This window comes from Antechinus flavipes, chromosome 2, assembly GCF_016432865.1.
Source record: "Antechinus flavipes isolate AdamAnt ecotype Samford, QLD, Australia chromosome 2, AdamAnt_v2, whole genome shotgun sequence".
Lineage (NCBI taxonomy): Eukaryota > Metazoa > Chordata > Mammalia > Dasyuromorphia > Dasyuridae > Antechinus > Antechinus flavipes.
In genome coordinates this window covers 339094556-339120084 of record NC_067399.1, presented here as the reverse complement: position 1 = coordinate 339120084, position 25529 = coordinate 339094556, and the positions used below count along the sequence as shown (strand labels likewise).

Below are 25529 nucleotides of genomic sequence, written 5' to 3'. Positions count from 1 at the left end.
CCACCTAGCTGGCTTTTTTAAAAAACAGGGTCATTTTATTAATTTTTGCTCTTTTTTATTGATATAAGCATTATATCAATGTGCTTCTGAATAATATTTGGGCTGCGTCTTATAGATTCTGACATGTAGTGTCTATATTAGTGATATTTTTATGTACTTCTGCTATTGCTTTTATAATTTTCTTATTCATTCATTATATATCAAATTTTAGTGTCCATATGGACATTTATCTTATTTTCATTATGTCATCACCTGCAACTAGTTATATTCATTATTGGCTACAAATGTGTATAAAATACCTGATTTTCTAAGATTTTTCTTTTATGATCCCTGGAGAAAAGGCATATTCTTTGCTTTTCTCATAGGGTTCTTTCCATATATCTATTAAATCTAATTTGTTTAATACTATTATTTAGCTCAGTGATTTCTTTCTTGTATTTTTGCTGGATTTATCAAATTTTAATAGTGAGGTGCTAAGCATCCTACTGTTTTATTATTTTTTTAAAATCTGTGTATCCTTGCAGGACTGATTTTTCTTTAAGATTTCAGAATTTAAGATTCTTTAAGATATTCTCTGACAATGGCTGTCTTTTCCTTTTTTTTTTTTTTTTGTATCTTTAGTGTTTAGCACATTGCTAGATACATAGTAGATGCTTAATAAATGTTTACTAAGTGACTGATTAATTAGAATTACAGCATCATAAATCTAGATCTAGAAAGGACCTCAAGAGTAATGTAATTCAGCACCATCATTTTATAAATGAGGAAACAGCCCTAAGGAGGTCAAATGACTTGGCCAACATCACACAAGTGGTAAATGTCAGAAATCTAACTCCATAGTATTTTCTACTGTGTCTCTATGATTGTTTGGTAGATATATATGAATACATGGCATACATGATCTATGTATGTCATTAAGATTCATGCATTGTTATTTTGCATGGTCTCTTTTAAAATAACATACCCTTTTAATGGCCCTTCCTTTGAAGTCAGCTTGGTCCAATATGTCTTTCAACTGTCTACTTTAGCTATCCTCTTGCTGTCCAATCCTGTTGTTGGATGGCTTAGAGAACATAATTTGGGGGAGTTCATCCATTCAATTTAGGAACTCCTGAGTTAGCTGCTGGAGAAAATAGATAGGGCTAGGGCCAAGGTAAATGGCAGGGGGCTGGTTTAATCAGAGATGGAGTGAAGGAGGAGATAGTGAGGAATGTTGTCAGAGGAATATGAGGTGAGGAGAAGAGAAGGCAGTTCTGTTGAATAGTCCCATTTTTTTTTTTCAATGAAGTGTGGGAGAAGGTTCTCAGCTGAAGAGTAGAGGAGGGATGCAGTGGGAAGCAAGAGGAAAGAGAAGTTTTGGGATGGCTCCTGGGGTGAATAAGTTAGAAGAAAATGCTTAGAGAAGAACTGAATCAATATAGAATACAGATAGCTATATGAGATAGAGTATATATAACCAAAGATACACTAGATGAAGTTGAGAGTCCACTTGATATTAGAAGACAAATTTGTAGTGGATTCAATCGACAATTTTGTGCCTTCCTTCAAGCTCCTTTTAGCAGCATGTGATAGGAGAAGGATTTAGCTAAGTATGATTAGAGATAGTTCCAAAGGTCAAGTGTTTTGAGAAAGAGACTACTGTAGAAGTAAACTTATGTATCCTAGGTCAAAATGGGGAGAGAAGAGACTGCAGCCAGTATAATCCATTAGCTCACTTTCAAACATGCCCAAATTATCCTTCCCAGACATTGTTTTTATAATTACCCTAATTCTCTACATTTCCTGTCCCCTCCTCAAGGCCATTAAGTAGATTTGAATTCTCTGACTTTTCATTCTACCCCTCAGCTTTTCTTTCTCTTGGTTTTTCAGTACTTCTGCCCCATGATCTGATATATGAAGCTCTAGGTTGGGATAAGGTGGGGTGTGGAACTATGTCAAAGAATATGCGGGAGTTCTTATAAATTGTGGTAAATCTCTTCTTAAGTTTCAGACCTGGTGAATATGGAAGTAGAAGGGAATAATGTTTTATATTCTTTTGATTCTTTTAATCTCTTAATTAGTAAACTAATTTAAAAATTGCAATTAATGATTCACAAGTGCCTGGTTATATTTTAGGCCTTGACCCTGAATCATTAATCCCAGTATATTTGGTATTAAGTTGACAGGTTTTTTTTTTTTTTTTTTGGCTATGGAAATATGGCTAAATTCATTTTTTAAATGGGGAAAGATTATTTCTGAAGAAAGGCAGCTCTGGATGACCAGGTACAGGATTTTGATTTTCAGTGGTTAATAACATTTGTTTGTTTTATATATATATGAGGAGTCCCTTTCTTAATATAAGAAACAAGTTCCTATTCACCCTGTTTGGTATAATGCATGTCTAAAGATATTGATAAAGATGGCAAAAAATATCCTTATGCTCTTATTGACATTATTGCAAAAGCTAACTCAGTAAAGCAAAGAGCATGAGGATAAATTATTTGTATTTGTCGTGCAATTAAGAGTCAGAGATAAATGATGACCTTTAAAATATTATGCCTTGAAGGCAGAGGGGCATTTAATAGATCTGTCAATTATTAGGATTATAAGATCATTCATTCATCCTGAGGTAGAAGGGACCATGGAAGCCATATAATCCAATTTCCTCATCAAGCAAATGAAGGAAGTTTCTATTTATCTCTTAATGAAAAGGAGAGAAGGCTTCTGTTTTAATGCTAAGGTGAAGAAATTTTTATAGAGGACTGTAATCAGGAGTTCACTATTCACTGAGTATGAGAACTGACATGCTCTCACTCTACTTCAATAACTTGACCATTGGATCAGCAAGTTAATAAAAATGCTTTCTCTGAAGTGGGTGGCCTCAGGAAAATACTGGCATAACCATGGAGTCCCAGAATCCATTTGCTTCACTTATAGGAGGGTAGAGAAGAATAAGATATCTAAGATATTTCAGTATACGATTCCAGCTTCAGCATGGCTTTGAATGTCTTCCTTGGAACCAGTGGATTTCTGTGTTGAACCTGAGCTGTAGATACTATATAATTATCTGAGCATAGTCTGATATAGAAAAGATAGTCTTAATCTGTTCACTGGGGTCCAGCTAATTTGAGTACATGAGATTTCTTGGGTTCCTACAACTTTTTGTGGTTATGGAAAAAAATTAGTGGATGACACAAACCCATCTTGAAGGACTTGGTGCATTTGGATGGTCTCAATGTATTTGGAAAGATATTAGAAGAGAATGAGGAAAAAGTTAGAATAGAATGAAGAAAGATGTTAGAAGAGAATGTTGAAGGTTTTAGATGAGTTGGGGTTACTGGTCTGAAACTGCCAATTTATAAAGTCTCCTTTCTGCAAAATCTGACAAGCACATAGGTTATAATTTCATTTTTTCAAAGTGATTTCATTCACGGTTATGTGGATGAGGTAGAGAGGTGTGGTATAGCAGAAAGAACATTGATGCGAGTTAGACAACTTCAGTTCAAATCTTGTTTCTGACACTTTCCTCACATGTAACTTACAATAAGCCTCTTTAATCTCCCTGGACCTCAATTTTCTCATCTGTAAAATGTGGTGGTTAGACTAGATGGTCTCTGAGATCAATTTCTGGCTTGAGATCTGTGGCCTTATTAAAAAACCAAGAAAGGCAAAGGAGAGACATCATTTCTGAACCCTCTGGTACAGTTTAAAGATCAATAGTATGATAGGTGTGAGAAGATATTTGAGGATATGTTTTAACTACCTCAAAGATACATCGGTATTAGCTTTTATAGACTGAACAATTCAGTGAAGCAAGCCAATGAAGACAGGCTAGGGGGCTTAAAAACAATTTTATACCAGTACAGTAATGAATACTAGAAGTCTACTGCATTTACCCAATAAGGTCTGAATGACAATGAGAAAAATTTATCCTATCAAATTAAGTTAAATTAAATTTCTTGGCTTTGAAGTAAGATGACGCTACTAAGTTCTAAGACTGATGTACCAAACTTGATTCCAAATACAGATGATCAATAATCCACTAATTTATATTTTAACTAATGCTAAATTGGCTAGGGCCACTTTAGAATTGATTAGATGTGTTGGCCAATTATGAAGTCATAATTGATCAGGGAAAATCAGTGTGAATATATTGATGGTCTGTCACATAAAATCTAAGCATCAAAAATCCTGTATAATTTCTCAAGAAAAGGATGAAAAGAATAATACCTAGGTAGTGGGAGTACTCACACAAGAAAAAGTAGCTGAAAATCTAGGACTTCAGAGAATGTTTTTGGTGCTAGTAAATGTTGTCGCACTGAATCAGTCTTCTCTGTCTTAATTATCTTTGGTGGCAAGTGCAACTACAACATGACTGTCTATGAACTGTTTCATAGGTAAGGAAACAGGAATATCATCCTCAGGGAACTTAAGTTTAGTTCCTTTGAACACAATTTGACAGTAAGAGAATGGAAGAAATCAGAGCTTTGTAATGAAGACTGCAGCAGGGTACAAACAATCCTACCCAGATGATAAGAAGGCAAGAGATATTACCCAAGGCTTAGTGATCCATGGTCACGGAAATGCTTCATGATGATTTTTTAAAATTGGACTAAAAACTGAAGATGATATAGATGGGGTCTCTTGGCCCAAAGGCAGTAAATATATTTGAGAAGTATTGGCAAAGAGTAAAAATGTAATATATGTAGCCAGTAATAGAAAATATATAAAATCTACTTTGTATGAAATCTAACATGTCATGCTCTGTGAGTGATGATTCAATCCATCAAAATTTATTAAATGCACCAAGGATATAAAAATATATAACAGTGTCTGTCTGCCTTTATAGAACGTAAATTCTTTTATGGAGACAATATGTCGCTAAAGAGATAAACAGATATGGCACCTCAAGACACATAAGAACATTTCTTAGAAGATTATCTTTTTCCTTCTTCTGTGAACCCCATTGCTTGCTTGCTTGCTACCATAAGTTAGTGATTATTGTTAACATTATTAATACACCTTTTGTTATTCTCATAGTCTTGAGGGTAGGGACTTTCATTTTTGTTTCTGTGTACCTTGAGCACCTTGAGCTCAGGACATAGCCTTATACACAGTATGTATTTAATAAAGATCTGTTGAATTAAATCGTACAACAAACTCTTCCTTGATTCAGCACACTGTGCTAGCTATCAGGGGAATAACAAAGAGAAGACACACTCCCAGATATCAAAGAACTTATAATCGAGTATATAAGATGATAACAGATAATTTAGCATATGAGATAATATACACTAACAAATATAATAGTAAGATAGAATTGAATAATGATAAATGTAAAGTCCTATATGTGGGATTAAAAAAAAATCAAAGACACATACAAAAGATGAGTGTGTATGTACAATTGTAGGTAAGTACAATAAATAGTCTGACACACAAAATGGCATACTTAATGTTTGATAGAGCAAATAGCATTAGTATCAATAATTTCTCATGGAATGCCTAGACACATCATGCAAAACACCACTGTTCCATGGAACAGCTTTGGAAAATGCTAAATTGGGTATAAAATATTTTTAAACAATCTACAAAGACACAGATATGAGGTTCTTGTAAGTTGTATTAAACCTAATTCCTGATTCTGAACACTGTATTTAAATTATTTGATCCATGGAATAAGAAACTCATCTAGCTTCTCCTTTACTATGTAGGTAAGGCTGATATAATTCTTGTTCCTTGATCCTAGAAGGTTAGAAGTCAATAGATAATATTGGGGAAAAAATGAGCACAGCCATTAGGAACTAAACAAATGTGGAATGTGAATTTTACCTTTTTAGCCACATAAGAAGAGATTTTTTTTTTGTTCCAGGGGAAAAGCCATAGGGTAAATCATATCCAGGATTTTAGACATTAAAAATAATGATAATAAGAAAAAATAAAGATTTTTCAAACCACATAGTTTTTTTCTCTAAAAGATATCCCTCTTATATGTCAAATGTGTAATATCTTTAATATTAAAATTTTTAAAAAAATTGTCTTGCTAGTAAGTCAACAAGCATGTAGGAAGCATTTATTATGTACCAAGCAGTTTTTGTTAACTTTACTATAAAATTTAAAGTTTCCAGAAGTGAAAACTAGACAGCCCCAGAAATCCCTTACTGAAACAAGACACATTCCATGCAAAAGAAGAACCAATGCGCACTTTACCCAATTTCCTGAATTAGGCTTGAAGCAGCATTTTGACACATTAGAAGAACGTGCTGCCTTTAAGAGAGGAAGACTAAACAACAATCTACTCTTTTTAAAAAATATTTTATTTTATTTTATTTAATAATAACTTTATATTGACAGAATCCATGCCAGGGTAATTTTTTTCCAACATTATCCCTTGCACTCGTTTCTGTTCCGATTTTTCCCCTCCCTCCCTCCACCCCTTCCCCTAGATGGCAAGCAGTCCTACATATGTTAGATATACAACAATCTACTCTTAATGATTAAATCATACGGTCTTTTGAGAGGGAGAAGGGCTAGCTGTGGTAGTGTCCTGACAGCATGACTCCCTGCCCAGGGATTGTCCAATAGATGTCTCAATAGAAAGGTGAATGAGTACACTAGTGGTGTGGCCTAAGTGTTGAAAATACAAAATCAAGTATACATAGCTTCCAAGTGACAATTTATGTTTCTTCTAAAAGATGTAATGGTTACACAGAGGCCAGTGGTTTTTAATACTTTATTCTAATGAATGTTCTGTTTCTGAACATCTAATTTCTAATTGCATGGGTAATAGTCTTATTTTCTTTAACCCAAACTACCTCAAAATCACTCTACAACTTTCCTGTTAGAAGATCATCTTGTCAAAGGATCATCCATATTAACTGGAAGGGGTCTCAGGGATCAATTTCTCTAAACCCATGAGATTATAGAGGAAGAAACTGAGACAAATCTTCAATATGGACACAAGGAATGTTAACTGACAACATTTTGGGTTAGATCTACAACTCTAAACAGAATGGATGTCAGAAATACATTTACTTGAAAGTAAATTTTTTTTTTTTTTTACCTCATTCCCTGTTGACATGACTGCAACTACTGGAAACTTGTTAACTTCAACTTCGGTGACACCAACAGTTGCCAGGAGACCAATCTCTGATGGCCCCATATGGGTTCCCTTTGCCAATACACATTCCCCTCTTTTGATGTCATGGCCAATGGGTCTGAAAGCCAGAGTATAAACACAAATACTGTGATTCAGAAAAGCAACTTTTCAACTCCCCTGGAAAAAGATGTACCCTTTATACCTCCACTGATGGAGTCATTAAATATAGGAAAATTGAATGGGAAATGAGGCTCATTGTTAAAATCTGCCTACTTTGTAAACATATTGTTTCAGAGCAGGCATTCTTAAACTTTTTTTGTGATTTTTTTTTTTTTTTGTGTGTGTGACCTGCTTTATTGACTTTCCAATATTGAACATTGACATTGCTCATACCTGTAATTTTCAAATTTTAATCTACTATAGTTCTAATAAGGACATACTCCATATACCGAATGGATATGTGAATGTATGAAAGTTAACTAATCTGTAATCTTAAGTATTTGGGATGTTTAATGTGGCTGAATAATTCAGCTAATTAGAGAACTATGTTAACCAAGTTAGTCTTGAGTCTGAACCTCACATGAGACAATTTAATCCTCTCTATTCAATGCACATAGACCATGCCTTAATCCTAGCTGGGAAGTCCTCTGGAGGATGTGCTTTTATTTTCAGGGGATAGTGGTAGTGGGATGGGCAGAGAGTAGTGGATGGTCATGTCAGAATATACAGATTCAGTGCAAATTTAACCTGCTTATAGGAAACCATTAAAACACATGCCCTTCTCTCCAAAGTATTCTTCAGCATTAGTGAAGGATATCAGTGAAGGGAAGAAGTGAGTAGTTTGAAAGATAAGTAGATAAAAGCACTCTGGTTTTGATCAACAGTATTTTGAAAGAGCAATGATCTTATCATCACTAGTAAAAGTAAACTCCATCACCTGTAATAGCCTATTTGCAATTATTCAGTTAGAGTTTGATTGGTAACCCTTCCTTTTCTTCTTCCTATTGCCTTTTGTTTTTTAGCATTTGCACTAAAGAAAGAATGGGTACAAGAAGAATGAAGAAATCAAATTAAAAGTGATACTTATTGAAGCTTTAAATATTGCAGTAAATTCCATAAAAACTTTAATTTTTTTTGAAGTGAATAGCTTAAACTAGAAGTTATTTGTATTAGTTGTATAACAATGTTATTTATACTCTCTTGACAATAACTATTTGTACACATATGTGTATGTATACATAGTAATTTATGTGTGCATTTATAAGTTGGTTATACATTTTCATACAATGAAGAATATTATCTACTTACCTAATATCCTGACCTGGACGAGCTTGCACTAGAATCCGTACCTCCAGTTCTTCAGTACCCTGGAACAAGAACATGTCATGTGACTTCATGCAGGTCAATCCAAGAAAATAGATTAATTTTCAAATTCATTCAAAAGGTCTCACTTGCTTCCCTCAGATGCTTTTATCACCAGACAGATAGTATAGAAATATATGGAAATGGAAAACCATTTGCTAAATGAAAAAACATTAGCATTTGAATTTTTGCTGAAGGTTCCTGAAACCTTGACAAGCTAAATGGCAAGGAACAAACTACATAGTTTTTCCTCTTTCACAGTCTCCTCCTTTTATGGATCAACTCAATTCAAAGAAATTCATTTTCAGAATGGGCACCAAAGTCATTCAATGAAAATATTATGATTGTCCTCATGAATATGTGTGAAATAAAGAAGACATTCCCCTTTCATTGTTTTGAATCATTTATCCATAAACCAAGATTTCATGGCAATGCTTTAAGTGAAAGACTTTTATTTGCCATATAGACAATTTGTATGAATAAAAAGTGACAATCAATTCCACATTTATAAATTGCAAATATGATGACATTGGACATAGGTGTTCTCCAACAAAACTTGCATGTACATGTGTTCTGGACCTCATTGGTCTACAGATTTTCTGTATGTGCCCATAAATCTGCTTGGAGAGTTTCAATATGCAGACAGTATGATTTGTTTCCCAACTGTGAATTTTGTAAGGCTTGCAAGTGATTAAGTGATTAAAAACTCAAACCCAAAATCTTAGTCCAGGGAAAGTGGCAACTGAATCTGCATGACAGATTAAGCATAGGAGCAAATATATTTCTTTTTTTTTTTTTTTTTTTTTTTTTTTTTAGTATAAGTTTCTTTGTTCCTTTTATAGAAGATATTTCAAAGAACTTTGCAACAAAAGTAAATAAAGCCCTCGAAATCTTGAAGCCATTCCACTCTCAGTACTCTTCATAATTCTCTCTCAAACATTCTATCTGGCTTTAGGGAGAAGAAAACGTTCAGGCCATAAGAGATCATAGAGTTAAGCATTAGGGGAGAGTCTGAAAATAAACTGAAAGGCATTTTCATTGAATCAAAAGAAAATAATTTCTAAAAAAAGTCATTTTGACTGATTTAATAAAAAAGGATCCAGTGTTTTACTTAAGTTTTTTTTCTTGAGGTTTTAAATTCATCATTTCTGTATTCTTTGTTCACAAGTCCGTTACATTATGAAATAATTCCCAGCAAAAAGCAACATACTTTACATACTTTAACTTCATAGTTACTGGTCCCTTAGGATAGATAATTATTTCTTATTTGCACCTGAAATTTCTGGTGCCAAATATAGGACAATTTCTGTTAGAACAAATGCTATTACAAAAGAAATCAATACAAAATTTCCTATTTTAAAGGTAATTTGGTTCAATACAGCAAAGTTCCAGTATAATGGAAGACCCTGGTCAGACTTGTAGAGTTTTATTTTTTAAACAAGATTAGACTTATAGAATCATCCAAAAGAACAATGAAAAAGAGGATCTGGGAATTACACACATCATCGGATTCCCTGATGAGTTCAGTATCTTCTACTTGTACTACTGCATCAGCACCACAGGGGATCGGAGCACCTGTTGTCACCCGCATGACTTGTCCTGGCATAACTGTCTGAGTAGGCTAGAAAAAGAAAATGTACAAATGGAAAAAGACATTTACTTCATGGTCCAATTTTTAGACTTTGGAATTAGAAGACTTGAATTTGAATTCAGACTTTGATGTTTTAACTGAGTGATACTTGGGCAGCACACCTGATTTCTCTCAGCCTTAGTTTATTTAATATAAGAAATGGAGATAGTATTAATTTTATCATCTGACAGTGTTGCCATAATGTTTTATAAACTTTGAAAGACTAAATATAATGAATTATTAGTTTTTCATACTATTTTTTAGACAGGCAGCAGTTTAGTCATTATTGGCAGCAAGACAAGTGCAATGGATAAAGCACTGAGCCTGAAGTCAAGGAGGCCCGAGTTCAAATTTGGCCACAGACCCGTTTACTAACTGTATGAATGTTGGCAAATCACTTAAGCTTCATTTGCCTAAGTTTCTTCATATGCAAAAAGGGGGATAATAAGAGCATCTATCTCACAGGGCTTTTGTGAGGATCAAATGAGATAATATTTGTAGAGCACTTAGTTTCATGACTGACACATAGTAGATGCTATATAAATGCTAGCTATTATTATTATTATATATTATATATATTATTATAACCAAGAAGATTCAGCATATATAAATTATTTTAAACTTACTGGAAAATAAAATATGTTATGCAATATATTTTTAATTAATTAAAATTATAAAAGCATATCTTGGTATTATAATAAAAATCCCAATGTGTTGCTCAGATTAATTGAATTTTCTTTTATGGCTAACCACAAAAGCTTCTTCATTTCAAACCCTGTGGAAAATCTATCTGGAATATCAGTCCACATTCCTGTCTTAGTCTAGTATATAATATATAATTGTACCATTCTTCAGTAATTCAAGTTCTTGTAGAACTATCCTCACAAAGAACTGTTACAAATCATAACACCAAAAAAAAGCCCTGAAAGGGCTAAGCGAAAAACAAAACTGAAACCAAAATCAAAAAACTCCATCAATAACACATAAATATCTACTTCATAAATCCTGAAAATCTTCTATGATGGCTAGGAACAAGCATCTAACCACTAATAATATGAGGTTAAGTAGGTTAAATATAATCTCTATGCTAATAACTTCCAAATCTTTATCTCCAATCATAGTCTCTCTCCTTAGTTTTACTCCTGCAGCATCAGTTATCTATTGGATACTTCAATGTCCTGGAGAAATCTCAATGAAACAGAAATCACCATCTTTTCCCCTAAACCCCACTTCTTCCAGATTTCCCTCTTTCTGTCAAAGATCATTCTTCCAATCTCCCAAGTAAATAACGTTGGCATCAACCTTAACTTCTTTCTCATCTAAATGACTGGTTCCTTAATTCCTCTCCCTTCACCAATCTTTTTCTGCTTTAGTTCACATCTGCACACAAGTCTGATCATGTCATTCCTGATAGCTTTCTACTACCACTAGAATAAAATATATAACTATTGTGTTTAGTTTTTAAAGTCTTTCACAATCTTGTTCCAATCTATCTGCCTAGCACCACTATATGTAACTTCTCCTTCCTTTCTGCTATCCGTCTCAAAATGGCCTTCCCTCAGCTTCTCACTCTCTTTTGCACTGGCACTCCTTCCTCTTTACCTTCAAGACCCAGTTCAGACAACACCATTTATATAAAGTCTTTCCCAAACCCTTCAAATCGTTGCCCTCTCAAACTACCTTTAACCTAACTACTCTGTATTTATTCATTTATTCAGCATATACTTATAGATGTTCTCATTATCGTCTCAAAATGTAAGCTTCTTTTGAACAGGGGATGTTTCACTTGCCTTTGTATCTGTAACACTTAATATAGTGCCTGGTGCATATTTGGTATTTAATAAACACTTGTTGATTAATTACTAGCTAATAAAATCATCAAGAGGTCATCTAGTCCACTTTGTAATAATTACCCACTGTTGCAGAGTATATTTATATGTCTAATTAGTGTTTAATGAGCAACTAGAAACACTCCATTCTAGAAATATGTAAGCACATGGACTGTATGGGAAGGCATGGATGAGTTGTGTTCTACATCACTGTAATGTTCAACTCAATAATATCATGAATCTATTTAATCATGTGAATAATACTTTAATGAACACTCCTCTGGGAATGTTTGACATTCTCTGCCCTTATATATTTATTGACATTATTTAAGTATGCAAGTGTAATGCATGCATTTTAAATCTTGATATTTCTTTAATGGAGGTTTTGAACTGAATTTCCAACAACTGTACTTATTTAATGAAAATGTCATATGATTATGGGGTACTTGAGAAAAACTGAATGATTTATGGATTATGCCAGGTGCTGCCCATTACGGAATCATCCTCTCACTAACTTTACTCTCTGAAGTCACTTGAGTTCATACATTAAAAAAAAAGTGAACCATGTGAGAGAGCTGCAGATAGTGGGGGAGCTCTGGGTGATATATAAGACCCTTCAGCCCAGGGGGAACCTGCTAACAATGTCTGGTTCAGCTCCCCATTTCCCCTAAGGGCTCTCGGCCTTCCTGAGAAGTCAAGGAGAGTGTGACCACATGTGTTCTACTTGAAACAAGAGGCATTTATATATCAATAGCAGGGTGCTTATAGTTAGCACTTGCATAGTGTGCCTGTGGGGATATAATGCTACTATGGTTAGCACTTGCTCAGTGTGATGTGCTCTAGTTGGCACATGCTTAGTAATGATGTATTAATACTAAGGTATTTAAGGGCTGAGAAGACTTGAAATAAGGACTCCATCTTTGACCATCCTCATGGGTCTTCTGCCTTCTTTACTCCTCCACTAAGACCAAGGACTCGGGCTGGTCCCAAGATCCTCCAGAGAGATAGTCTGAATAGAACATTTTGGCACCCCAGCATAGGGGCTCTAGAAAACATAGTATATTTTGGCACCCCAATTTGGGGACTCTAGAAAGTACACTACATGCCACCAGAAAAAAATGTCTTGGATTGTTTAAAAAAAGCCTATGTTGGCAGAGGAAATCCAAAAAAGTAAGAGGTGGGAAAGAAGGGAAGTTATCATTTTAGTTATTGTTCTTAGAGAATTTGCTCAAAGAATCCCTTTTGTCTGATTTGTATTTTCTACCTTTCTTTGTACTCTCATTTCTCTAGCAGAAGTCTTACCCAGAATTAAAATTAAATAAAATGAAAAAGATGATAAGGGGCCAAGATAACTATACCCTGAGTAACTAAAAGTTGGATGTTGCATTATGGAAATGAATCAAGAAGATACATGACTTACATAAACTTATATGGCAAATTGCTAGTCTGTAAACAGTACAACAAAAACAAGCTTTTTCATAGCCCAGAGAAAAGGCCTGTACCAGCAAACCAGACTGACTATCCTTAATTCTAGGACTGTGACAAAGTCTTGTTCTTCACAATAATGGCAACTAAAGATTTGATGATATGGTCTTCTAGGAGACAGTTTCAGAAGTCCAGGCAATGTCTTCCCTTGCTAATGCTGAGATAATGAGATAGGGGTGTACAGATTACCACAGTTCTTTTCTAGAATCTTGCTTATCAACCTTCATATCCTTATTTATTCACCCTATGGTCAAACATCTCAACTGTGCTCTTGATCCTAGACTTCCTCATTCCCTTAACTTTGTATTATGCTGAAATTTTCACTCTCCCCTCCCTGTCATTACATACATACTTGATATTGCTAGTAAATGCAAGAAAAATTTAGATCATTCTTGATGCTCTCTCTCATCTGGATAAAAATATTTGCAAAGTTATGTATAGTGACAGGTAAGTATCTAGGGATGAAATCCTGAAGGAAAGGAAGAAAAATGTCCTTTGGGTTTCTTTTTGATTTAATCAATACATCTGCTAGGCAGTATTTTTTATTATTCCTAGTGGAGGATGGAGAAAATCCTCAGTGGAGAAAATCACTATTCTTAGATTACTTTGGGAATGCTAAATTACCTGCACCCTAATAGGAAAATTCTATTCAAACAGTACATGTAAAGGTTAGAGACCTGTTCTTAAAAAAACTTTTTCCCTCTTTACTAGGGTAGAAAAGAGGCTTTTAAAAAAATTTATTGGTCACAATACACTCTGAAGAAAAAGTCTAAGAGAATTGGATTTGTGGATTTTTACCTGCAAACTAATTATTACATTTTTTCTTCAAAACATCAGCAAATAAACAAGAATGACCTCTGGCTACTTACCAAAAAACTATCAACAAACAAAATACATAATTATAAAGGTAGAAGGGACCAAGATATAGCAACCAATGGAGTGCTTACCACACTCTTCCAGAGAGATAAGTATCCTCTGGTTGTTTAATGATTAAAAAATTGCAGTTTCTTTTATATATCCTCCTATGGTGTTTTTTGAACTTTTTAAATATCTAAGGTTTTCATACTATTAATATAGGGAATTCAAAAATAGTCCCTGAAATGTAATGAAAGTCTGAAAGGAGCTGAGAATATTCATCTATGGCTATGACCTAAGAATTACTTTCTGCCTTACTCAAAGCCCACAGTAACACATTTTGGCATTTTTTCTTTCTTTCTTTTTTTTTTTTAATTAAAGCTTTTTATTTACAAAACATATGCATGGGTAATTGTTGTGATATGGGAGCCACCTGCCAGTGGCTGCTAGAGGTCTAACTCAAACCTGTAGAATGGATCTTTTCATGTAAGAGGATGATGAGGATGATGAAGATGATACAAGGAGACTGAGAGGCAGCTGCTATTCTCTGACCTCCCCACTGAGAGGCCGTTGCATTGTCTGACTTTTCTTCTCTTCCCTCTTTCCTCCAATTTATTTTCCAATCCACAATAAACACCTGCATCAGCAAAGGCTGCCCTGCAACTCCCTACAGGATTATGATCCACAGCTGCAGAGGCTCTTGGAGAATTGACCTGTCTCTTCACCTAGGCATGGTCCTTAATAGATAATTTTTCAACATTGACCCTTGCAAAACCTTGTGTTTCAAATTTTCCCCCTTTTCTTCTCACTGTCTCCCTTAGATGGCAGATAATCCAATACATGTTAAAAATGTTAAAATATATGTTAAATCCAATATATGTATACATATTTATACAATTATCTTGCTGCACAAGAAAAATCAGATCAAGAAGGAAAAAAAAACTGAGAAAGAAAACAAAATGCAAGCAAACAACAACAGAAACAATGAAAATGCTATATTGTGGTCCACACTCAGTTTCCACAGTCCTCTCTCTGGGTGCAAATGGCTCTCTTCCTCATAAGATTATTGGAACTGCTATGAATCATCTCATTGTTGGAAATAGCCCTGAACATCAGAATTTATCATTGTATAAGCTTGTTGTTGTGTATAATGATTTCTTGATTCTGGTCACTTCACTTCACATCAGTTCATGTAAGTCTCTTCAGGCCTCTCTAAAATCATCCTCCTGATCGTTTCTTATAGAACAATAATATTCTATAACATTATGCCATAACTTATTCAACTATTCTCCAACTGATGGACATCTACTTAGTTTCCAATTTCTTGCCACTACAAAAAAGGTTGCCACAAATATTTTTGCACATGTGGGTCCCTTTCCTTCCTTTAAGAACTCTCTGGGATATAGGCCAAGTAGAAACATTGTATTTAATGTTTTTTTTCTAGGCTGCTTCTTAAAAGTTTTTTTTGGTTGTTGTTTATTTTGAATTTAATGAACATACTCTATAGTGAACATTCCCATATACAAAGTAGAATAGGACAGGACATTATATCTAAAAATTCAAATATCTAGTAAAAGTTTTTTTTAAAGTATATAATAAATTCAACATGTTGCTTTTATAGTTGTCCTGTTTTTTACCTTCTAAATTTTGAAAAAAATGCTTCAATGACCTTGTTTCTTTCTTTTTTTTGGGAGGGGCAGCAACCCCATCTTCTCCTACCACCCCCTGTTGCTAAACCCCTGCAAAGACAAAAACCATCCTTATAAGAAATATGCATTGTAAAGCAAAAGAAATTCACATACTTTCCATACCAAAAATGTACAAATATTATTTAAGTTAATTTACAGATTTATGCCAAATTACCAAAATATGAAAGAGCTCTGGAAAAAGAACATTTTCCCCTCATATAGGCTATTCCTGCCTTTCCATCTCTATTAAAGTCATCACCATTCTTCCAGTCATCCAAGCTCAAAATTCTGAAATCCATCAGAAAACCAAATGATGACAAAAGCACAGAAAAAAATATTTGGAGTTTCCCAGGAAAGAGGCTGAATTTAATTAGATTATTTGATTTCTTCTTGTGAATCAGCTTCAATTTGCTTTTGGCTACATTTGAGTGTATTCCAACTATGCCAACTGCCAATTAAACTCATTTGAGCAGAGTATATGATTCTGTCAAAAGAAATAATGGGAAATATATGGCAAGTAAATTAAACCTCACTTAGAAGATGTTGGTTAATGCAATTAGGGAGTAGGGAGACAATTACAAATGCTAGCCAAGAGAGTTACCAACAAGAAGAACAAAAAAGAATAAAGATTTTTCATAAAATGCAATTATGAAGAACCAAAAAAATTTTCAGTGACTTTCAAAGACTATGTTAATGAGATTACTGAAAATAAAATTAGGAGAGACATGGGTTTGAATCTGGCCTCTGAGATTTACAGATGTGTGATCATGAGCAAGTCACTTAATCTCTGTTATGTGGGATCTTAATGAGAATTATAGCACATCTCCCAAGGTATGTGAGGATCAATTGAGATAATATTTGTAAAGCACCTAGTACAGCATCTGGCAGGTAGTAAGCACTATAAAAATGTTAGCGATTATTCTGATTATGTTATAAATGAAGGCATTAGAACCGAAGTGTTCTTACTGGTGATTGAAGGTAAGGAATTCAGAAAAGAAATGAAGTCAGTGAACAACTGACTTAGAAGTTGATGTTAGAGATGGGGATTTGAGCAGAATGAGAGAAAAAGGAAGGAAAATGAAGAAGGGGGAGAAAAAAAGGAAGAGGAGAACAGAAGGGAAAAACTTTTTACACAGATCTCCCAAACCTACTAGTTTATAGTGTTACTAGTACAAAATAAGAAAGAAAGCTAGTGTTAGAGAGGACCAGTAGTATAAGGAAGACAACAATGAAGACGAGAACAAGGAATAAAATCTATGGTCTCAGATATTTATATATAAATTCCAGAGCTGTAACAAATAATTCTAGAACTTAAAATAAACAATTAAAAAATCCAGGGCAAGTAGTATAGAAAGTGCTCTTAAAATCTTTTTCTTTCTTTTTTTTTTTTTTTAATGACAAATTCCACTGAGTGGTAGAGGGTAAGATCTCGGACTTTGGAGGGACAAAGATCCCTGTAGGTAAAAAGAACAGTGACTTAAAGATCCTAATTCAAAAAAAAAATTTGACCTCATAAATATCACTGTCATAGGTATTCACCATTTCAAGCAGAGACTGGATGACTATTTGTTAACAATGTTATAAAAAGATTTTTGGTCAGGTATAGTCTAGGATATATGGCCTGTGCAATCCCTACCAATTCTTAGATCTGTAAATTTTTTTAGGCGGGGAATGGGAATTTATCTATTATTTTACTCTTTTCCTTGTACCCTCTGCTTTCCAGGTTCATTTACTATACTTCATTTTTTTCCCCAATGTCTCTCATTCATCACCCCTTTAAACTCACCTTGTACTGTCACTGTACTAGTTCAAGCACTCCCAGACTTTTTCTAGGACCAACCTTAAGTCTCCTAATTATACTTTCTTCCTTGAGTGTTTTCTTTCTTCAAACCATACTGCTGCCAGAATAATTTCCCGAAAGTACAATTGTGATCTTGTCACTCCTCTGATCAAAAATTGCTCCCCTCTGCCTACAGAATAAATTTTAGACTCCAATAGCCTGACATTTTTAGGTCTTTCATGCTCTGGTCCCAGTCAGATTTTCCTTTATTCCTTTTTTATGTCCTCCTATGTTCCAGCCAAATTGACATATTTGCCATTCCCCAAATAACAATGTGCTTTCCTATTTATGTTATCCTCCCTCCCACTAAAATGTCCTTCCTTTCTACCTCTGCCTATAAAACTTCTATCATCTGAAGTCTAGATCAAACACCACTTTCTCTATGAAGTCTTCCTTCATTTATATAGTCAGAAGTGTACTCTCCCTCCTTAATTGATTCACAATACTTCTCCAGTAACACACTTAAGACTTGTATAATTTTTTTTAGGCATTTTACATGTCTTATCTCCATTAATAAATTATAAATTCCTTGAATGTAAAGATTTTGTGATATTTTGTATTTTTCTTATAGTATCTAACATTATGTCTTGAATATAGCAGATAGTAAATAAATGTTAAATTGAATCCACATCAAATCTTGCACACGAGTCTCACCTGTTCACCAGCTTGGGATTCCCCAATGATAAAACGGTCTCCTGGGCCATCAGCAGCTATGAAATGGAACAGAACCAAGAACAATGAGAGTTAGGCCTATAGCAATAATGAAATCCAAACAATGAGAGAACAGTCCAAGGTGCTATTAAACATTAATTCACTGAAGTCCTTCTAAAAAGACTTTGAGTTTAAGATTATTCAGAAATCTGCAAACTAGATAACAATTTGTACAATTTTTGGATTGGTTGTTCACAACATGTCACTTAAAATATCACCTGAATACGCTTTATTTTGATGGTATTTTTGATGATATGTTAGTGAATTAACTCTCCCTTTCTTTCTGTAATTTCCATTCTTTTGCTTTCAATTGGTATGTCTCCCAAAAAGTCATTGAATGAGATCAATAATAGCATCTTAGGCTTTAGAGTAAAAAAGAATTTTAGAGATGATATAACAGATGAGGAAACTGAAACAAGGAAGTGACTTGCTCAAATTCACACAGACAGTGGAAATAGAGGAAGGATTTGGAGCGATGTCCTCCAATTCCAAAACATCATTTTCCCAATATACTGTTACTATGTATCAAGGATCACACACATACACACTAATTATATATAGATATAAAGGATCTTTTTGAAAAATGCTAGATGGCACTGTGGCTAGAACTCCCAGTCCTCAAGTCAGGAGGACTGGAGTTCAAATCCATCCTCAGATTCTTAACGTTTCTTAGCTGTGTGACTTTGGGCAAGTCATTTAACCCCAAATGCCTCACCAAAATATTAACTGTCGTTAAATAACTGTCCAACCTTGAAACACTAAACCTTTGTGTGCTCCAATTTTCTCTGCCTTCACTGAACTATTATGAAGGTTAAATGAGATACCAAAGTACTCTGAAAAGTTAAAAAATATATTATCTAAATTTTATTATGTGAAGGTTTTTGAATTTTATTGGGTGTGGGTACTCCTTTCACGAATGTATCACAACACCTTCACAACTGAATAAATGGTCTTTGAAAGTTGATGTGACTAAACAATTCATTCTCTAGTCAGCAAGCTGATGGTGGATGAGCTTCTCTGAACTTGCTAGCCATGGTAGGCTGATCCTTGGATATACAAATAATCCACAAGCCTGTGTTTGAAGCATTTCCAGCTAGTTAAGATCGGCTGAGACCTGAATTGGCAAAGCCTTCAAGAACCCAATATAAACTTCACACCACAATGAAGCACTGAGTAAGATTACTTTGGAGGTTTATATCTAAAATCATTGATTAGTGGCAGATTCTCTAAAAGCAAAGCCTCTTCATTCCCACTCCATTACTCTTTATACTGTATTATATTGCTGGGTTTTTTTTTTTTTTAATTCAGAAAACTATTTCAAGTAGCCAGCACTGTATCCTTCACTATCATAAAACACAATGAATTTTTTAAAGACTATTTTTACCATTTTACATATTCTTGAAAGCAAGGAATGAAGCCTTTATGGAGTCAATTTTTGCAAAATTTAACAGTGGTGGCTAATCATTTCATTTTGCTTTTCTTCTAAAGCACGTAGCTAATTTTCACATATCTACTAATGAGTTTCTCTTCTGCTTTGTAACCACTGAATTTAATTTGCAGGAAGCAATAAAAAGCAATCAAAATCAAATTTTACAACAAACACATTATGTAAGCAATTCACAAATGTTTAATGCTGGACTCAGAAGTTGCCTTGTTTTCTTAATGTTTTTACTTATATCTTTACTTCAAGAACCCTGCTTCTTGACATGGTTCTTTAGTGATTTTTGATTTCTACAAAAACATTGAAGCCTTAAATCTACATTCAAAGTGATACGATTTTCCTATATCTTATAGGAACTGGAAGAAAAGCGATGTTTTTCTCCATTATTTTCTGGTGACATAATAAGCTCTCTTTAAGATTCTTAAAACATTTCAATGTTCATTCATTCAAACATATCTTCAATAAACATTAGTTAGCTTCTGTTTGCCAAGTACTGTATTACTTTCTGGAAATGTAAAAATATAAACAGAATATTCCCTTCTCTCAAGAAATGTATAATTCTATCGGGAGGAAACAATCTGTATTCAGAAAATATAAAATACAAAATCTATAAAAATTAACTTCTGATGGCAGGAAATAATTTGGGTGAGAAAAGGTTCAGGAAAGGCTTTCAGTTGGAGATAGCACTTGAACTGCACTCTGCAGCAAGCTAGGGATTCTAAGAGGTGAAGGAGAGGAGCAAGTGCATTCCAAACACAGGGTACAGTCTATGCAAAATCATGAAGATGGAAGATGTAATGCTGTACACTGGGAATAATAAGTTGTCTATTACAGTGGTGTTAAGTTGGAATAGAAATGGGTTCCTGTAAGCTGTATCCTCACTTAGGAAAATCACAAGATAACATCTATGTTGGGTTGCATTTATATTCATTTAGTTAAACATTTCTCAATTACTTTTTAATAATTTGATTTGGGCTACACTTGGAAGATTTGCAAGCAGCATGCTTGACATCTGGGATCCTCAAGATTAAGAGGGTGAAAGTAGGCAGTGTTAGGGTCAACAACTGCCTAGGATGCCTCTCATTGAGACACTGATGGACATGATGTGATGCAGAAAGCGACAAATGAATGAATTTAATTACAAAGAAGAGGAAATTAGTATAATGCCCCAGTGTGTAAAATATAATATTATAAAATTTGTTATTTGTTAAGAGGTAATGAATTAAGGGAGTTTAAAAAAAATCCACCATGTTGATGGATCAAAGTTTACTTTAAGACTATGTTAAATACATATATAGGACTGCTTGCCATCCAGGGGAGGGGGTGGAGGGAGGGAGGGGACAAATCGGAACAGAAGCGAGTGCAAGGGATAATGTAAAAAATTTACCCTGGCATGGATTCTGTCAATATAAAGTTATTATTAAAAAAAAAAGACTATGTTAGATATATTGGATTACTTGCCATCTAGGGGAGAAGATAAAGGAAGGAGAGAGGATAAAGGAAGGGGAGGAAAAACACAAAGTTTTTTGCAAGGGTTAATATTGAACAATGATCCATGCATATGTTTTAAAAACAAAAAGCTTTAATAAAAAAGAAAAACTCAAAAAGAACATTAAAACAAGAAAAGAAAAAAAGAAAAAAAAGAATATGTTATGCTTTTCATCAACAGCCTGAGGCTCTCATTTCTGACATTTTATTTCAGTCATAATGTCATCATATATTGACTTAGACATACCTACAAACCTACTAATTCAAATTTCAATAATTACTATAATTGCTATCTTTATAGCTGAATTGTTGATCCAAATAAAGTTGATCAAGACTTTGCCTCCTTTTTATGTAGCTCAGAACACTCTCAACTTACCACAAATAGTAAATAATAAATAATAGACAGCTGCACAGTTTGATATCCTCTTGAACTTTATATGTTATATTGCTTTATTTAATACTTTTCTTTGTAAAATAGTTTTTTAAAAAGTTACCACTGCATGGTAATTCACATAAAACCTTTTTGGAAGGATCTCACAATAGCAAGAAAGACTCTCCCTACATTTTTTTAAAATAATTTTTTATTGATAGAACCATGCCAGGGTAATTTTTTACAGCATTATTCCTTGCACTCACTTCTGTTCCGATTTTTCCCCTTTCTCCTTCCACCCTCTCCCCTAGATGGCAAGCAGTCCTATATATGTTAAATAGGTTACAGTATATCCTAGATACAATATATGTGTGCAGAACCGAACAGTTCTCTTGTTGCACAGGGAGAATTGAATTCAGAAGGTATAAATAACCCGGGAAGAAAAACAAAAATGCAAGCAGTTTATATTCATTTCCCAGTGTTCTTTCTTTGGGTGTAGCTGCTTCTGTCCATCCTTGATCAATTGAAACTGAATTAGCTCTCTTTATCGAAGAGATCCACTTCCATCAGAATACATCCTCAAACAGTATCGTTGTTGAGGTATATAATGATATCCTGATTCTGCTCATTTCACTTAGTATCAGTTCATGTAAGTCTCACCAGTCCTCTCTGTATTCATCCTGCTGGTCATTCCTTACAGAACAATAATTTTCCATAACGTTCATATATCACAATTTATTCAACCATTCTCCAATTGATGGGCATCCATTCATTTTCCAGCTTCTAGCCACTACAAACAGGGCTGCCACAAACATTTTGGCATATACAGGTCCCTTTCCCTTCTTTAGTATCTCTTTGGGGTATAAGCCCAGTAGAAACACTGTTGGATTAAAGGGTATGCACAGTTTGAACTTTTTGTCTCCCTACATTTTTATTTAGAACTTTGAGTTTCAAATTCTCCCTGCCCTCCCTGCTCCTTGAGTTGGTGAGCAATAAGATTAAAGGTTATGCATGTGTAATTATTGAACACATTTCCATATTAGACATTTTATAATAAAATTCAAAAGAAATAAAATGAAAGAAAAAAGTGAAAATAGCATTCTTCAGTCTGAATTCAATCAATATCAGTTCTCTCTATGGAGGCAGATCATTAATTATTTGGGATTATCTTGCATCACTGTAATGCTCAAAATAGCTACATTGTTCACAATTTTTCGACAAACAATACCAATATTACCATGTATAGCATTCTCCTGGTTCTGTTCACTTCACTATGCATCAATTCATATAATTCAAGAAAGGCTTCATGTGGACTAGTCATTATCTTTGGTAACAGGAAAAGCTCTGAGCAGTATAGTTTCACTTTACCACACTGTTGGTACCTTATGTAAAAATACAGACCATTCTCTTTCAGAATAATTTTTCCTTAATTAATTCACCCCTCCACTTTTCTCTCATTTATATTACCCGAGAGAGAAAAATTGAATATTCAATCACTTTGGAGTTTCATCTGCTTTAGTTTTTGTCCTTCTCTTAAAGTCAGAATCCTTTGTCATTTTACAAGAATTCTGTAAGATCACAAACATGCTCCAAACAGAATTCTAGCTCTTTAGGCAGGAAATAAGAGCAGTAAGAACTGGTGAAGCTGTTAAAGGAAGAAAATAATTTCTTTTCTGGATAATATTCATATCAAAGCAGAGAGAAATTTGGAAGCTAAAAATGTACCAGCTGAATCAAGGCAGGTCTTGTATCTGGGCTTTCTGCTCTGCCTTTTTCTACCTCAATGTTCTACAGTTCAGCCAGCTGAAGGAAATGAGCCAAATAAGAATTATTTTCCTGTGGTATGATTTTCTATGTATACTAAGTTGAATAGCAACAGAAAATTAACACAAAATGAGCTCTGTAAAGTTCAAGTCTAACAATGCTGATCAAGAACATTGTGTTTCCAACCATAAAGGCACCTGAGATGTAACACATGAATAAATATTTAAGTATAGCAAAGAACAAAAGAAAATCACATTCTGGAGATATATATTCTGTGTTCTGGGAAATGTTTCCAAACATTTTTCTAATCCCATCAGTACTGGATTTATAATTAATGAAAAGATCCCAAGAGTCTTTAAGCAATTCATTCACAATCTCTATTTCTAGGGTATCAGACTGGACTTTCCAAGCATTTATTTACTGGATTTATATAGTCTGTGGTAATTCCATCTACTTGTGTTGCCAGCACCATCTGTAACTAAGAGATCTCTGAAGGTTGGCATGTTCCAAGGATGGATAGAAATTTAGCTTTCACTCTTCTCAGTAAATGTTTTATTTGTGATTAAAGTAGAATGACAGATCATTCCAATTATTAGTTGCCCAGTTGAAATCTGACTTTAACTACTCCATTGTTGGCACTGATTTCTCTCTTCCTGGTTTTGAGACTTTAGGGGTTCCATTAAGAAACCATCCCTAGGCCTCTAGGGAGTGGCTCTAAACCAAGACTAACACTTGAAGGCACAAAATTCAAAGACACTTCCTTAAATATTTATTAAGTAGGAAGTTTTGTGCAATGATGAGGCTTCTAGTAAAAAATTCACTTTAAGCCTAATGTCAGGAACTACCATGTAAATATATATTTCTGTGAAAAAAGTTATTCTAAAGGACAGGAAAGAAGCAGATGTAATAACAGTTGGGTGCCTGTCATTATGCCAAATCCTTCAAAATATGTAATATGTGACCAATACTAATCAAGAAAGACAAAACCCTTACCTCGGACAGCATAGCCATCTTTTACTGATGCTGGGAAGGGGGGTAGGTTGTCTTTTGCATATACATCTTGAGCAAGGACTCTTCCCATACCATCTGCAAGGTCAAAAAATAAAATTAAAAAAACAAACAAACAAACAAGTGGGGGTGAGCAAATCTTGAGAAAAAAAATCAAAGATGGCATATAGCCATAAATGAGATGTTCACATGAATTTATCTAATTCAATTCATAAAAGTTCTTTTTAGATCTCCTATATTAAAAGAAGACTGAAAATGTATATATGTATGTATGTATAAGTTATTTCCCTAGACTATTTGGGGAAAGCTTCCTAATACTGACTTGGGCTGCACAAAGCCTTCAAAAAGATTCAAACAGAATCATCATAAACATTGTAATATTCCTAAATACCATTTTCTTTAAAAGGGAAGCTACTGAGATTTCCTTTTAGTAGCAAACAAGGCTGGAGAAAAGCAGCAGAGAAATTCTGAAGACTTATAGCCTAATTATTGTGTTCAGTCTAGTTAACATCATTATAGTCTTTCCTTAAGTTATCAACTTATCAGTTTTTAATGGATAAAGAGGAAGTTTCTCCAACAAAGCTTATATAAATTTTAGAAGCTGATTTGGACTTCAATAGACCAAATAAGTTGGCTTTAAGGAATAGCCTAAAACTACCATAAGTAGAGGATATTGAAATCATGCAGAATTTGGAATTATTACTTAATAATATGAACCATTTAGCAAATATTTTCCAATAATTAAGAAATATTAGATCTCATTATCAATTTCATACACTATCTAGTTAACAACAATTCTTTCATAAAAAAAAGAAAATTAAGCCTCTCTAATTTCAATAATAAAGGACTTTATTTACACAATGTCCATAAAACAGTTATACTACCTGGCCTTACTAGGCAACTTTGTGGATTTAAGGCATAGGCTAGCTCTTGAGTCAGTGAGCTGGCTGCCATGGTTTTTTTTTTTTTTTTAATTTAAATTT

At 34.0% G+C, this 25529-nt stretch overlaps 1 protein-coding gene across 16 annotated transcripts in view; it reads right to left on the bottom strand.

Moving 5' to 3' along the window:
* GPHN (gephyrin) overlaps positions 1-25529 on the bottom strand; it is a 725565-nt gene that overhangs the window by 81027 nt on the left and 619009 nt on the right. For all 16 annotated transcript variants that reach the window (XM_051977840.1, XM_051977841.1, XM_051977844.1 and 13 more), the window contains 5 exons: positions 24532-24624; positions 18419-18474; positions 9939-10058; positions 8384-8442; positions 7040-7193 (listed from right to left, as the gene is read on the bottom strand). In XM_051977840.1, coding sequence (XP_051833800.1) covers positions 7040-7193; positions 8384-8442; positions 9939-10058; positions 18419-18474; positions 24532-24624 — 482 coding nt within the window. The remainder of the gene's footprint in view (positions 1-7039; positions 7194-8383; positions 8443-9938; positions 10059-18418; positions 18475-24531; positions 24625-25529) is intronic.